Genomic DNA, 13,519 nt, shown 5'->3' with positions numbered 1-13,519 from the left:
AAACTGTAAATGCGTGAAATTAGTAAATAATGCTCGTTGTAGTCGTGATATTGAATGCACTCGTGCTAAAGATACACAGAATGATAGAAAAGCGGCATAGCGTGATTTCAGATGTTTTTATATATCATATGTTATTAAAGTATAAAATGATCTGACCTTTATGGCTGCAGTGTTTCTGGCACCTTAAGCAATATTAATACATACAGATATTTATAATCAGTCAGGTTTGTGTACTCAAAGAGAGTTCTGGTTATGCTGTTATGTTAATCAATCAATATACGTTAGTTTAATGTCTGAGTTGAACTATATGTTAAAACATAAAACATATGTTACATTATGATGAGTTGGACCCAAAATAATTTCAAATCTCTTCAAGATATAAATCAAGAAGGATTCTTGAAATACTTTTTTTTGCAATCAACAATAATACACTGAGAAATATGAAATTGATCAAAAGTAGGCAAGATTCTTGTAAAAACTCTTCTGCGTTTGAGCTCCCCTGTGACGTAAACCTGTGGAACGACAGTGGTTCCGGACACGTGATTTAAAGCTCAAATCTAATTGGACGACGCGTTCTTGCGGAATTTGAAAGCCTTCTTGGATCTATTGCTTTTACTTTTCTTTTCAGTTAAAATCTTTTTTTACAGTCTATGGTTAAAATACATAATTTGTTACTATGAAGGCACAACTAATATTCCAATGAATTACATAAAAATAATATTTTTGGAACTTTTTATTCATAAACAACTTGCAACCTACTTTTACACATTTCCTAATTTAATTTGAAGCATTATCCCTTTGGTTGGTTAAAAACAAGAAAAGCGATAGAATTATTAGAATTTTTTGTAATACCACTAATGCATAATATTTCAGTATGAGAAGTACTTTAGGTTATACATGTTAATTTATAATGCATATATTATAAATACAGCCAGCCAGGCGCCTGTTCAGTGTTATAGCTTGTGTTATATCTGGCATATCTCAGCTAAATGTTTGCGTGTGTTTCAAGACAAACAACATTTTTTCTTCAGAATCAAGCACATTCTTATCTTGAATTCTTCAATGATAGAGCAACACTGAAAAATCTCGCATTTTTTGTCACACCACATGTTTTCCCAGTAATCTCGAACAAGAAAAACAACTATAAATGTCACACAAACAAACATTAAAGAGGCAGAGTAATAAAACAAATCATTCAATGTGATATATTTATATATATTTATATAATGCATGTATGTATAAAATTAGACAGATACAGTTGTATTCATATACAAAAGGGCAATAAAGAAAAACAATGCAAGGTGTGCATGAGGAGTTAGTTTATGAATGCTGAAGGCACAATGTTCCAGTTAACACATAACAAATCTAACAGTGCAATATTGCAACCGTACAGTACAAGAGACAAAAGTGGCATTAAAGGAATGTTGCATTAACTGCTGGTCTCTCTCTCTCTCTCTCTTAACAATAAAAAAATAATCATCTTTGCAAAACATAAACACAAGCATCAAGAGTCCAGCATCATACATTTGAAGAAACAATCGCTCATTGCTTTGTTTGGTTCATCTTTAAACCAGCTGAACGTTTACAACAAAGAAAAATAACCTCACTTTTTAAGTTATAACGCAAATATGACAATGAACAGGAATGTAGGAATAAAAAATGGAGTGTTTAAACGAGAAACGACATATTGTTTCCCCATTGGCCCTGAAGAAGAATTAAGTTACTAAACTAATACTGAATATTTCTAAATGAACTATACAGTAACTTTAGTGTCATTATAACTAGCTGATTAGTCTTACTCATGGGTCTCCAACCCTGTTGATTCCTGCAGATTTCAACCCCAATCAAACGCTTGAACCTGCTAATCAAGATCTTCATGGGTACCTAAGATCAAGCAGGTGTGTTGGAAAAGGACTGAAACTAAAATATGCCGGACAGATGTCCTTCAGGAACAACGTTGGAGCCGTTGAGCCGTGCACGCTAACTTTACTAGAAATCATCCTGATGCCAACAGCGACTCAAGTCATATATAATAATGTAGTGCTTTATTTCCCTAATGTTATTGTACCGTGAGATTATTCATCTTCATCAGACTGAAGTCATATCACACCTGATAACAGCTTTGCTTTGATAACCAAGAATCATTATAATGCAAAAAAAACGTAACTTCACCCATTGAGTCAAATAGTTAACGGTAAATAATCTCGTCTTGCTGTCGTCATAGGGGACTCAAACCTGTAGCTATCCCTATAATGAAACTGCCTGCAGAAAGAAAAGAGCGGAGATGAAGAGGAGGAGGAGGGATGCTGGAAGAGCGATCACTGCTTATATACGCCCATAATGATGATGGACAGGACTGAATGTTTAGGCTCCTCCCTAACCTACATTTAAAACTTATTTAAAACAGAAGAACAGTATAACGGTAAAAAAAACAAAATGTCAGTTCAAAACAGAATTTCATATTTACTCTAAAATGTAGTGAATAAAAAGTCTTTGTAATTACATTACAGTCATGACAATATGGGGTGAAATGTTGCTCAATTGTCATAACAATACTGCAACAATGCGTTAGGCTATGAAATGTTTTTATTCTGCCCCTCTATCGCTGTCAGCATCTGAATGGCATTATTAGTCTTAATACGTGGTGATGATAATAAACTAGCATTTACAATACACATACAAACATCCAACAACGGCACAAGAAGCAAGAAAAACTACAACACGAGAAATCATCAGTCCAGTACTAACCCACCCGGCCGAGCACGTAACAGTCTGTCTGTCTGTCTGCTTTCATAGATTCTTTTGTAATGTGAATGGATATAAAGACGCACATGCAATAACCCTGCAGTCGCTCTAGTTCTTCCGGATGTCTGCGTAGACCACCGGCTCCATCTTGTGGAAGGAGTTCTTACTGCCGGAGTGATCGAGCTGAGCGTAAATCACCGGGCCCTAAATCAGAGAGATCATATGAAGAGAGAGTTAGGACAGTATGAGCGAGCTGGATCGGTGATAAAATATCAATATCAAACTGTTGTTTAGAGTCTGATCACAGAAGAACATCAGACATCTTTAGCAGAAACCCACAGATGGGTTCCACTATAACAGCTTCAGAAAATCTGATTAGAAATAAACCTCATCCTGATCCAAAACACACAGACTTCATTCTGATGAACACACAAATGAAAGTTCATACAGCTGCACACAGCATCTTCATGTGGAACCAAGAAACTGAGAAGCACACGAGGAGCAATGGGAGGGGAAACCCATCTACACAATCACACAATCATTGACTTGCTCACTGACACTCACTCACTCACTCACTCAAAGACACTTGATCTCTTGCTCGCTTACACACACAAACACACACACACACACACACACACACACACACACACACACACACACACACACACACACACACGCTCACTCAGTCATGCGCACACACATAGTGTGTCGTACCTGTAAGGGAGCAGAGGGACTGGAGCAAGATGAGTTGTCTGTGCTTGACTCCGCCTTCTTCCCTACACGTGTGTTCTGTGAGCTCACGCTCTCTACTGAGGTGCAGCTATACACACACGAATTCAGCCGGGATGATGCACGCACAACGAACAGCACACGCACACACGCATATGGAGACAAACACAAATGAGATGTGAGATGACAAAAGCAACATGATACAAACGCCATCTTGTGATCAATGAAAATAGGGCTGCACTGCCCAAACACACACACACACACCAGAAACGCACACATCACATACACACAAATCAGGTTAAACACACACACGGACACATGACACAGACAGTAGTTTTGATGACAGCAGTAATGAGACGAGAGACAGGAAGTGAGCGGAGCATACGGCTCTGTTAATGAGACACGTAACAGACACACAACTGCCACACAAACACTCAAGGCACTTTTCTAGTCGTTTTATAGTTCAACATGAGATTAATTCACACCGTGTTGGAGTCATTAGATGCACTGTAATACTGTTACACACATCTAACTAGGGTTGCAAAATTCTAGGAATTTTCCATGGGAATTGATGGGGATGTATGGAAATTTCAAAAAAATTACGAGCTGCCTATAACAGCAAATTAAAAAAAATAATCTTGCAGCATAATTTTGTTAATAAGATTTAATGCAATTTCACATGCACACAGCTTACTGAAGGGTTATTGAGGCCACACCCTCTGCATGTACTTACATTCATCATAACATGAACAGATCATTTCTGTAAATCAGATATCTAAATGTAATTTATGAGGCGAGCTATCATGTAGCTTTGATGCTCAAACTGTAACATTATTAATGTTCATGTTTTTAAAAAGAAGTCTCTTGTGCTCATCAAGCCTGCGTTCATTTCATCAAATAAATCCACAGCTTGATGAGCGTAAATATCAGGAATCTTCAAAATCTGTTTTAGCTTGCATGCATTTCTGCTTCTGACCAAACTAAATGTTTATTTATGTTTGTGTAATGTGTATGATATAGTTTATATGCATTTCCCAAAATTCCCCAGATGAAGTTCCCATGGAAAGTTTTAGGGTTACGCCCCTTTGCAACCCTACATCTAAAAGAATCTCACAAAAACACATCCAGGTCACATCTCATACTTTGTGTGAAGAAAATTAAATCTATTCTTTAGACCATTTCATTATTTTCATAATAATAAAGTACAGATGAATGATTTTAATTATTATTAATAATGTGATTTTAATGAGAATGGGCTTTTTAATGCCTCATATGAGTGAAATATATGAACTGATAATTTCTTTGTGAGACTCACTCAACCCTTTTGTGTCTTTTGATTTGTGTTATAACTGAAACGGTTGTTTTGTTATGAAGTGGTTTAGTTATTTTCTCCTGCTTTGGTTTAGACCTCATGCTTACATGCACAAAAGAGTTAAACACACAACAACTTCCAGTTAATCAGAACAAACCGATCCGCTTTCATTACTGTAATGCGTCACACACGTACCCCTCGTAGTCTCGACTGGGTTCCTGTCGCCTGACGATCAGATACATGACCACAGAGATGATGATGATGCCGATCACGGCTCCGATCACTCCACCAACGATCACAGCTGTACTGGTCTGAGGAAGAGACTCTATGGGAGAAAAACACACACCGGTCGGTCACACCCACGTCACCAGAGACGACGACCACGTGTCACACGCTCTCACGATAGATCACCTTTCATGACCACTCGGACTTTAGTGGCGGACGGCTGGCCGGTGATGTCCGGAGGATTCTTCACGTCGCACGTGAACGTTCCGTTGTCCTTGAACTGCATCTGGATCACACGGATGGAAGCGTCCTTCTTGTTCATGTCTCCGGCCCACTCCACACGGGACTTAAACTGTGGATTAGACCCGGGAAACACTTTCCCACCGGTGTGATAGAAGAACTGCGGGAGAACAGAAGCGTTCATTCAACCCATGTCATAATGATGACCTCATTACATTTCAACAAGTGCCAAAGCACACATTAAAGTCACAATGAAACAAAAGTAGCAATTATCTAATTTTTCTAATGTGACGTATATGCGAGTGAAACTAGGGATGCATCGAATGTTCGGCAACCGAAATTATTCTGCTATATTCAGCTGAATCACAAGTGAAAAGGCTGTATAAATTTCCTGAACAATGAGGTCTTTGATGACGTGATCGCAAAGCAACCAGTGAAGAGTGAGAGACGCAAAGTGTCAGAGAAAGACGTGAAAAAACATACAGCACTACAAGTGTCATTTATCATTTAAAATCCTGAACACAAAAGCTTTTTGTTAAACCGCTTTGTTGATCGCTTTTTGCTCTGTCATCTTATTTTATTTGGCTTCGGCCAAGCCTTTCAAAGCATCCCTAAGTGAAACAGCTTCTGAAATTAGAAAAAAAAATGTAGGGTGGGACTTGAATTTGCCCAATGAGAATTGATTGGATCATTGGAAGCTGGGTCATGTTGCCATTTGCTAATCGCTGCAATCTTTCACTGGGCCCCGCCCTCACGACGTTCCTTGAGTCGTGACCAGAAATGTGTGCATTTAAAAAAAATAATGAAGCTTACAGATCATTTGTTAAAATACACAACATTTCACTGTGACTTTAAAGGGACACTTCACCCATTTGCATTAAGTTTTGTATAGTTAGAACTAGGGATGCAACGATAACACTTTTTTGGAATACGAGTACGAGTACTTGCATTTCAGTACTTGCCGATACCAATACAGAGTACTTAATAAAAAAACATGATTTAAATTTACAGGTAACAGCTTTAGTCATATAATTTAACAAAAAAACAAGGGACTAGTTTTCCAGTTTGTTGTAAACTCTGCCTCTTTGGACAACACAAGAGGCATTAACCCCTTACACGCCGCTCAAACATAGACATTGCTCAGACCGTGGTATCGATCCCTGGTATCGGGGGACTTTTAACGAGTACGAGTACTTTAGAAAATGTGGTATCGAGGCCGATACCCGAATCAGTATCGGTGCATCCCTAGTTAGAACCCCACTCATACGTATTTTTGAATGGTCAATCATAATTTTCTCAGTTGCCACTTAGACAGGAGAAATACAGATTTCAGTGTTGCACTTCCTTCTTTCAATGATGTAAAAATCATCACTTTGCATCATTGAAAGCAGGAAGTCCAATATCTTTGTTGAGGGGGTGAGACTACAAACACCCCTTATCTCGGTCAAATGGGCACCAAATTCTAAATGTATATTACATTTCGACTACAAATCTGACACACTTTCAATAAAGATGAATGTTTCTAAGGGTGAAATGCTCCTTTAAACTCTCATCTGAATCCCACAGAGAACATCTGAAGCTCTTACAGAGGTGGGATTTCCCGTCTCGCCCTCGGGTAGAAATGACCAGCTGACTGATGCTGTACTGCTGACCACCTCTTTAGATGTAAAACTACACACCAACGTCGCTGTGGTCCCATTCCCAACAAACAATTCGGCTGGAGTATAAACATCTATGGCAACACACACCGGAAACAGACCTGAAACACAATTAATAAATGTGAATGATCAATGAAACAAATCCACTACTGGAGCGGATAAAGGATTAATAAAACTCCTAACCTAACCTGCACAGTAAAGATGATAATAAAACAGTACATGCATTCACACAAAAATACTATTGTTCATAACAAGTGATACCTGCAGACAGTTATATACTGTAATGATTAACTTACTATACTCATATGTTGATTTATTTACATGACACTGCCAGACACTTTAAACTACACTGGGGTATAAATCACAGTACATGGTACAAATACAGAAAACAAGGTATTAGCACAATAAAAAGTTTCTTTTATCAGACATGGGAATTATATTAAGGCAGACAGAAATGATGCTGATAAAATAAACCAACGTAAGTGTAAGCCATTAATTTAATTAAAAAAAAAAGATAATCATTCATGTTTAATCAAATCTGAGTACATCTGACGTGTGCTAACGTGCTAACAGAACAATACATGCTAAATCTCTTCAGAAGTCAAACACATTTAAGAACATACACGTGTTTATTCATATGATTTACTCTAGAAAAGTCATTGATATAGATCAAGTAATCAGATTCAAGCGCAGAACATGTGTTATAGATATAAAAACCACCAGAGATTTAGAACGTTAGCTAAACTTAGCGGGTTAGCATGAAGCTAAGCTAACACTTACAGATAAGATTGAAAGAAAACTTGAAACATTATAAACTGAAACTTACTAGAAATAATAAACAGGAGAGAAACACACAATAAAACACGAAAGTGTGCCATAATCCGAAGCCTTATTTCCATTCTGTAGATTTCATGGATATCGGCCCGAGTGTCGAAGCTTTTTAGTGTTTGTTTACAGCGTCTGACTGAACGAGTGACGCGCTGGTCTCAGATCGGAATCTACACATACATCGGGATCGGTGCGCTACTGTACTGATCAAACTCCGCTGAACTGAGATCTGAGTCTATCCAAACACCGAGATCGAATCCATAGACATACATAGACACCATATTGGACGCTGAAGCGTACGTCAAGCTGGGCCGCCATATTGGACCAGACAACACATAGATGTGAACGAGGAGCTGAGGTTTATTTGAATAAAAACACTAAAACGTTTAAGCTTCTCAATCAAGCTTCTGATCAACGTCGAGTACAAAAACTTTTAGTCAGTTTTTTTGCAATCATATAAAATAGATGAACATTCACTCTCATTAGGAACCCAGAAGTCTCACTCATTGTCAAACATTACTTTTTGTTATTTTATCTTGTTTAATAATTGTTTTAACATTAATATTGTAATATAATTTGAAGCACACAATATTCTTTTTCATGTAGAAAAACGCATCTCATTGATCTCTTCTGTTCAGTGGTGTCCGGTCCAATATGGCGGCGTCTAAGTACGGCTGTAGCTGTGTCTCGTTTCAGTGGGCTGCGCCCCCGGAGGTCGCATTCGAAGGCTGCATACGTCAGAAGGCTCTCTCGTTTTCTTCTTTCACAGGAATTCGGAGGATGCATGATATAGGACGTTTCTCAAATGGAAGGCGGCATCCTTCAGGGGTCTCATTTCAGAATATTAACAAATATAAAGTGAAGTTAGTGTAGTTCATCGCAAATTGTTGTAATATGCTTGTGACCAGGCTTGATGACGTTAGCACCATCCGTCCGTATGATGCAGCCTTCAGTTTGAGAAATGGCTTCGCTGCTGCAAATAAAACACACAATTCCTTCCGTTGCCGAGCACAACGTCATTTCTCAACATCTACACACATGTAGCTGTAAATACTAGCAAAGATGTGGTGTTTAAATGTAAAAGTTGTTTCAAGTTTTAAATTATTTTATTTTAGTAGATTATATGGTAAATTTAAATTAATTTACACAAATAAATGAGGTACTTTTTTCTATATCAAGTAATATAAAACTATTAAAAACTGTTAAGACTATTAATAAAGTAATGCATGTTTGTCTTATTAAATAAATTGGTGTTCTATATTTTTTTCAGAGAACATTATGTGATTTTAAATACAGTAGAATCAATAATGAAAGCATCTAATTTCTCTAACAGTTCTGTTGTATGTAGCTACCTTTTCTGTCCGTATGTCCTATGTTGAGGACCCTCAGTATACCGCATCCTTCAGAGGACACAACCTCCAGAGGATGCAAAGGATGCAGCCTTCTGAAATAAGACACACAACTAGTGATGTGTAAACTTCCTGTAACCTTCCAATGTCAGTGTGTAGGGAGTCTTAGTAGTTTCATACACAGTCCAAACATTTACGGGCGGTTTCCTGGACAGGGTTTATCTTAGTCCCAGTCTAAAATGCATGTTTATACTCACATAAACCTAACAAATACCAGTGCCATTGTTTTGTCTCAAGATGCACACCAGGAATGTTTTTGTAAGGTTTGTATGTAAAAACTACTTAAATGTCCTAATCTAACTAAGGCCTAGTCCTGGATTAATATAAACCCTGTCCTGTAAAACCGCCCCATAGTCATATAAACAAAATGAGCAACAAAAACAAAAAATCCAAAACCAAGTTCCATATAATCCAAAATGTTGATCTTAATCCAAGGTTTTCTAGGAAATATGATATTGTGTAAATAGTATTACTGTGGGTGATATTAAAGGATTTATTGTTTATTTGGTTTGTATGTCTTTGAGAGAATAATAATATTGGTCATTTACTTAAACTTATATTTCAGTTTCAGGGTAAATGCAAATAATACAAAAATGTAGAAGTCACCATTAACATTGAATGATGTGCTATTAATTTAATGTTCACATTAACATCCAAAAACAATACTGTCACTATATGATATATAACAATATTACCTGTCTCTCATTCATCAGCTCTTTGCATTTTTTTCTACTATCAAATAATGCATTGCGCTTTAGGTTTATATATTCATGTGTCTACAGCTCTGCTTACATTTCTTGTATTTTTATTTGTGTACGTCAATTTGACATCCCAAGTAATATTTAGTTCACAGTACATGTGACAATAAACACATTGACATTGATCGGCCAGCGACTTTTATCTATGATACCGACAGCGGAATGAAAACAAAATAAAAGTCTTTTTGGCGTAAAACGACACTGGATATTTCCGGTTTCCTTACATCTGTGATTACAGAGCGGATTTTATTTTCTGTATTCATATCTTATAAACGCGTTAATATGGCGACGTTTTTCGGTGAAGTTTTATCGGTTTACTCGAGAGCTGTTGAAGAAGATGATGATGATGATTTGACGAATGAAAACGAGGAAGATGAACAAATCCGACGAGAAATAGAAGAGAAGAGGTGAAACATGTTGCATAAAACAAACAGTTTTCAAACATTCTTCATGATTCATTAAATGTGATGTATTATAGTCAAAGCGATGCATTTCAGCGGGTTTTTAATGTTGTTCTAATAATCGAGACTTTACTTTTAGTTTCACTCAGACTGCACGTGTATCTGATTTATTGTGTTTATTTCAGGTCAGTTCATGTGCACTGGACATCAGACACTGACACGAGATCATATTCTGATCTGATCATAGCTGTGGGACCAAACGCCACAGGTGAGACTGAAATCTGCGTTCACATGCTGGAGAGATCAGATCAACCTTAAACTCAGTCTGAACTCACTCTGTGTGTGTGTGTGTGTGTGTGTGTGTGTGTGTGTGTGTGTGTGTGTGTGTGTGTGTGTCTGTGTGTGTGTGTGTGTGTCTGTGTGTCTGTGTGTGTGTGTCTGTGTGTGTCTGTGTGTGTGTCTGTGTGTGTGTGTGTGTGTGTGTGTGTGTGTGTGTGTGTGTGTGTCTGTGTGTGTGTTTCTTAGGGTTCATCTCAGCGTATGTGTTGAGTTCTGGATGTTGGTCAGCAGTCGGTTGGGTTTCTCTCTGGAATGAACGCAGTCAGAGATCCACAAGGACAAACACTTCTGCTCCAGACCCCGGAGAACCGGCCTGTATTCTGTACCAGCAGAACCAAAACCCATCTGTGAGAACCTCACTAACAACACTTCACTATCTTTTAGGGTTGCAAGATTCTGGGAATTTTTATGGGAATTAACGGGAATATATGTAAACTAACAGGCATATATGGGAATTAATATGAATAAACTAGGGATGCGACAATAAATGCCAATATACACTAATAATAGGTGGCCGATAACTATTCTGGGATGCGTTTCCCAAAAGCGTTGTTGCTTACTAAGTTAGCAGCTTTGTTGGTTGCAATGCAATTTCCCTGACAATCGGGGCAATTTCGCATTAATTATCGCGGACATATCGTCTATGAAATGTATGCGATATGGCCCAGCTAGTCAGGGATCTACGGCTCTGTGCAGTTAATGCCGCTCCACTTGAAAGCAGCTGTTGGCGATTTAATACTAAGTTAGTCAAGGAACCGGCATTACTGACGAGATGCGCGTGATATCGCATGCGATTTATCGTGCAGCCCTAATTTAAATTTCCCCAAATTCTTATAGATTCCTATAAATTCCTGTTAAGTTTCCAATTTGGAATGTACCAACATTCCCCAGATTAAGTTCCAATGGAAAGATTCCACCTCTTTGCACCCTACTATCTTTATAGTCAAGACAGAGTGTTTAACCTGTGTGTTGTGTTATTTCTCTAAGGTCTTGATCTGTCAGTGCACGTGCTACGTAGCTGAAGATCAGCTGTTTCAATGGACAGAAAAGGTAAACATGAATAACTCTTAATAGAGATGTGTGTATGAGATTTACTGTGTTTATAGTTAATCTGTTATGTAATGATGTGTGTGTGATGTTCAGGTGTTGGGCTGTGTACAGAAGAGAGGTTTGTCTGTCACTGTGCTCTCTGAATGCGTTTTGGCCGAATATAAAACCTCAGACTACGTGAGTGGGAACGGCTCACCCTTCCTGTGCGCTCTGAAGACGGGCGGGTACACGGGAGCCATCGCGTGTCCTCTGCTGAAACAGCCCAATATCATCTCTGGATTACCTGCTGCAGGTATAACATCACTGTAGTGTTAAATACTCATGAGTAAAACTAATGTAAAAATATAATCTGTGTGTGTGATCAGTGCTCAGTCACTGTCAGGTCCATCAGACTCCAGCGGTTGTGTATCAGTGTTACAGTGATGTCTCTCACCCCGACTCTCTCACTATGGAAACATTTAAATCTGCTGTCATGTGTCTGAGTTCAGCAGTAAAGGTCAGTGGGTGTGTTACTCATACACAGAGTCTTGTGTGCTTTATTCAACAGTGGTTCATCTGTCGGTTAAATCTTTGTCTCTGTTTGTTTCAGTTGGATCCGAGTCCGAGTTCAGAAACTCTACAGAAGTTCACACGAGTCAATGAAGTTCAGAGTAACCTGTACACATAGATGACGTGTTGAATAGAGCTACAGAAACTCAAGTGTATATTTTTTGTTTGCATTATTAAGCGTTTATTAAAGATGCTTTGTTTTACATGTTGAGTGCTGAGAGTTTTTCTTCATGTATATTTAGTTTGGACACACGGTGGAGCCACAGCTCCAGGACACATGACGAATCCTCTCTATTACTCTTTATCTGTCTTGACTTGATATTTCATTTTAGGCTTATTGGTGTCAAAGTAGCTTTACATGAAAATGTAAAATTGAAATATGTTTCTCCTGATTCTGGGAAACAATGATATAAAGAAAATCTTAATTATATGCTCACGGCCTAAACCATTTTAAACATTTATAATTATTTGAGGGTCCAGATGCTTTATAATCTTACAGCGAATCAGAATGTGTTTATGATGGGTGTACACAGACAGATCAAGGGTTTGAGATCTCTCATCTGTCCACGATCAATGAAACATAACAGTTAAACATTCAGCGAGATATTTCACAATGACGTTGAGCGTGAAGACGTTCAGTGAGAATCTCAGTGTCTGTGTCAAAGCTCACCTCCTACGACCTGATGTTACTAATGACTCGCTCACATTCGTGTCTTTGAGTTCAAATGAGGAAAACCAGAGTTTCCCAAGACTGCAAACTATCAGCATTAACTCATTTCTCTTTTCTTTCATAAGTTTGTACTCAAATGCAATGAGGATATGAAATCAGAAGAGACTTTATGATGGTTAGGGTGCCCCTCATTCAATGTAAACCGATGAGATGGACAAGTGGCTGAAAATGAATTTTCACTTGTTTTGTCTTTTGCAGGTGGAAAGCTTTAGGTAGTTTTTGGGTCATGGGTTAGTTCACATTATTGCCTCTAGTATGAGCACTAGTTTACTCAGGAAACAGCACTAATAAGGGTGTGTCAGTGGAAAGCCGTTCAGTGGTCTTAAACCAATCATGCACCTGAGCTAAAGGTCAGTACAGAAGATCAGTTATGATAAAGAGAAGTACCTGCGAGGTGATAAATGCAGGTGTGTCTGTCTGCTTTATTATCAGTGTTTTATGTCACACATTAATAATTAACTGTACTAGTAAAGAGAATGAATGTTTGTGATATCAGATGTTGACATGCGTCAGCTCTATAAATGTGACCGCAGTACATGCAGATCT

At 38.1% G+C, this 13,519-nt stretch overlaps 2 protein-coding genes across 2 annotated transcripts; one reads left to right on the top strand and one right to left on the bottom strand.

The window, feature by feature from the left end:
• Positions 1-1,204: 1,204 nt before the first annotated feature.
• Positions 1,205-7,942, bottom strand: mpzl1l (myelin protein zero-like 1 like). Its single transcript, XM_065264799.2, has 6 exons — positions 7,736-7,942; positions 6,838-7,010; positions 5,198-5,411; positions 4,982-5,111; positions 3,460-3,565; positions 1,205-2,949 (listed from the first exon to the last, which is right to left on the bottom strand). Exons 1-6 carry the CDS (start codon positions 7,806-7,808, stop codon positions 2,854-2,856), a joined length of 792 nt encoding a protein of 263 aa, XP_065120871.1. The 5' UTR covers positions 7,809-7,942; the 3' UTR covers positions 1,205-2,853.
• Positions 7,943-10,084: 2,142 nt separating this feature from the next.
• psmg1 (proteasome (prosome, macropain) assembly chaperone 1) lies at positions 10,085-12,446 on the top strand. Its single transcript, XM_065257815.2, has 7 exons — positions 10,085-10,311; positions 10,491-10,573; positions 10,831-10,991; positions 11,632-11,694; positions 11,788-11,986; positions 12,060-12,190; positions 12,284-12,446. Exons 1-7 carry the CDS (start codon positions 10,187-10,189, stop codon positions 12,359-12,361), a joined length of 840 nt encoding a protein of 279 aa, XP_065113887.1. The 5' UTR covers positions 10,085-10,186; the 3' UTR covers positions 12,362-12,446.
• Positions 12,447-13,519: the final 1,073 nt, after the last annotated feature.

The sequence above is a fragment of the Paramisgurnus dabryanus genome, chromosome 10, assembly GCF_030506205.2.
Source record: "Paramisgurnus dabryanus chromosome 10, PD_genome_1.1, whole genome shotgun sequence".
Taxonomy (NCBI): domain Eukaryota; kingdom Metazoa; phylum Chordata; class Actinopteri; order Cypriniformes; family Cobitidae; genus Paramisgurnus; species Paramisgurnus dabryanus.
Note: the sequence above shows the minus strand (reverse complement) of the source record. Positions and strands in the feature narration are given on the sequence as shown.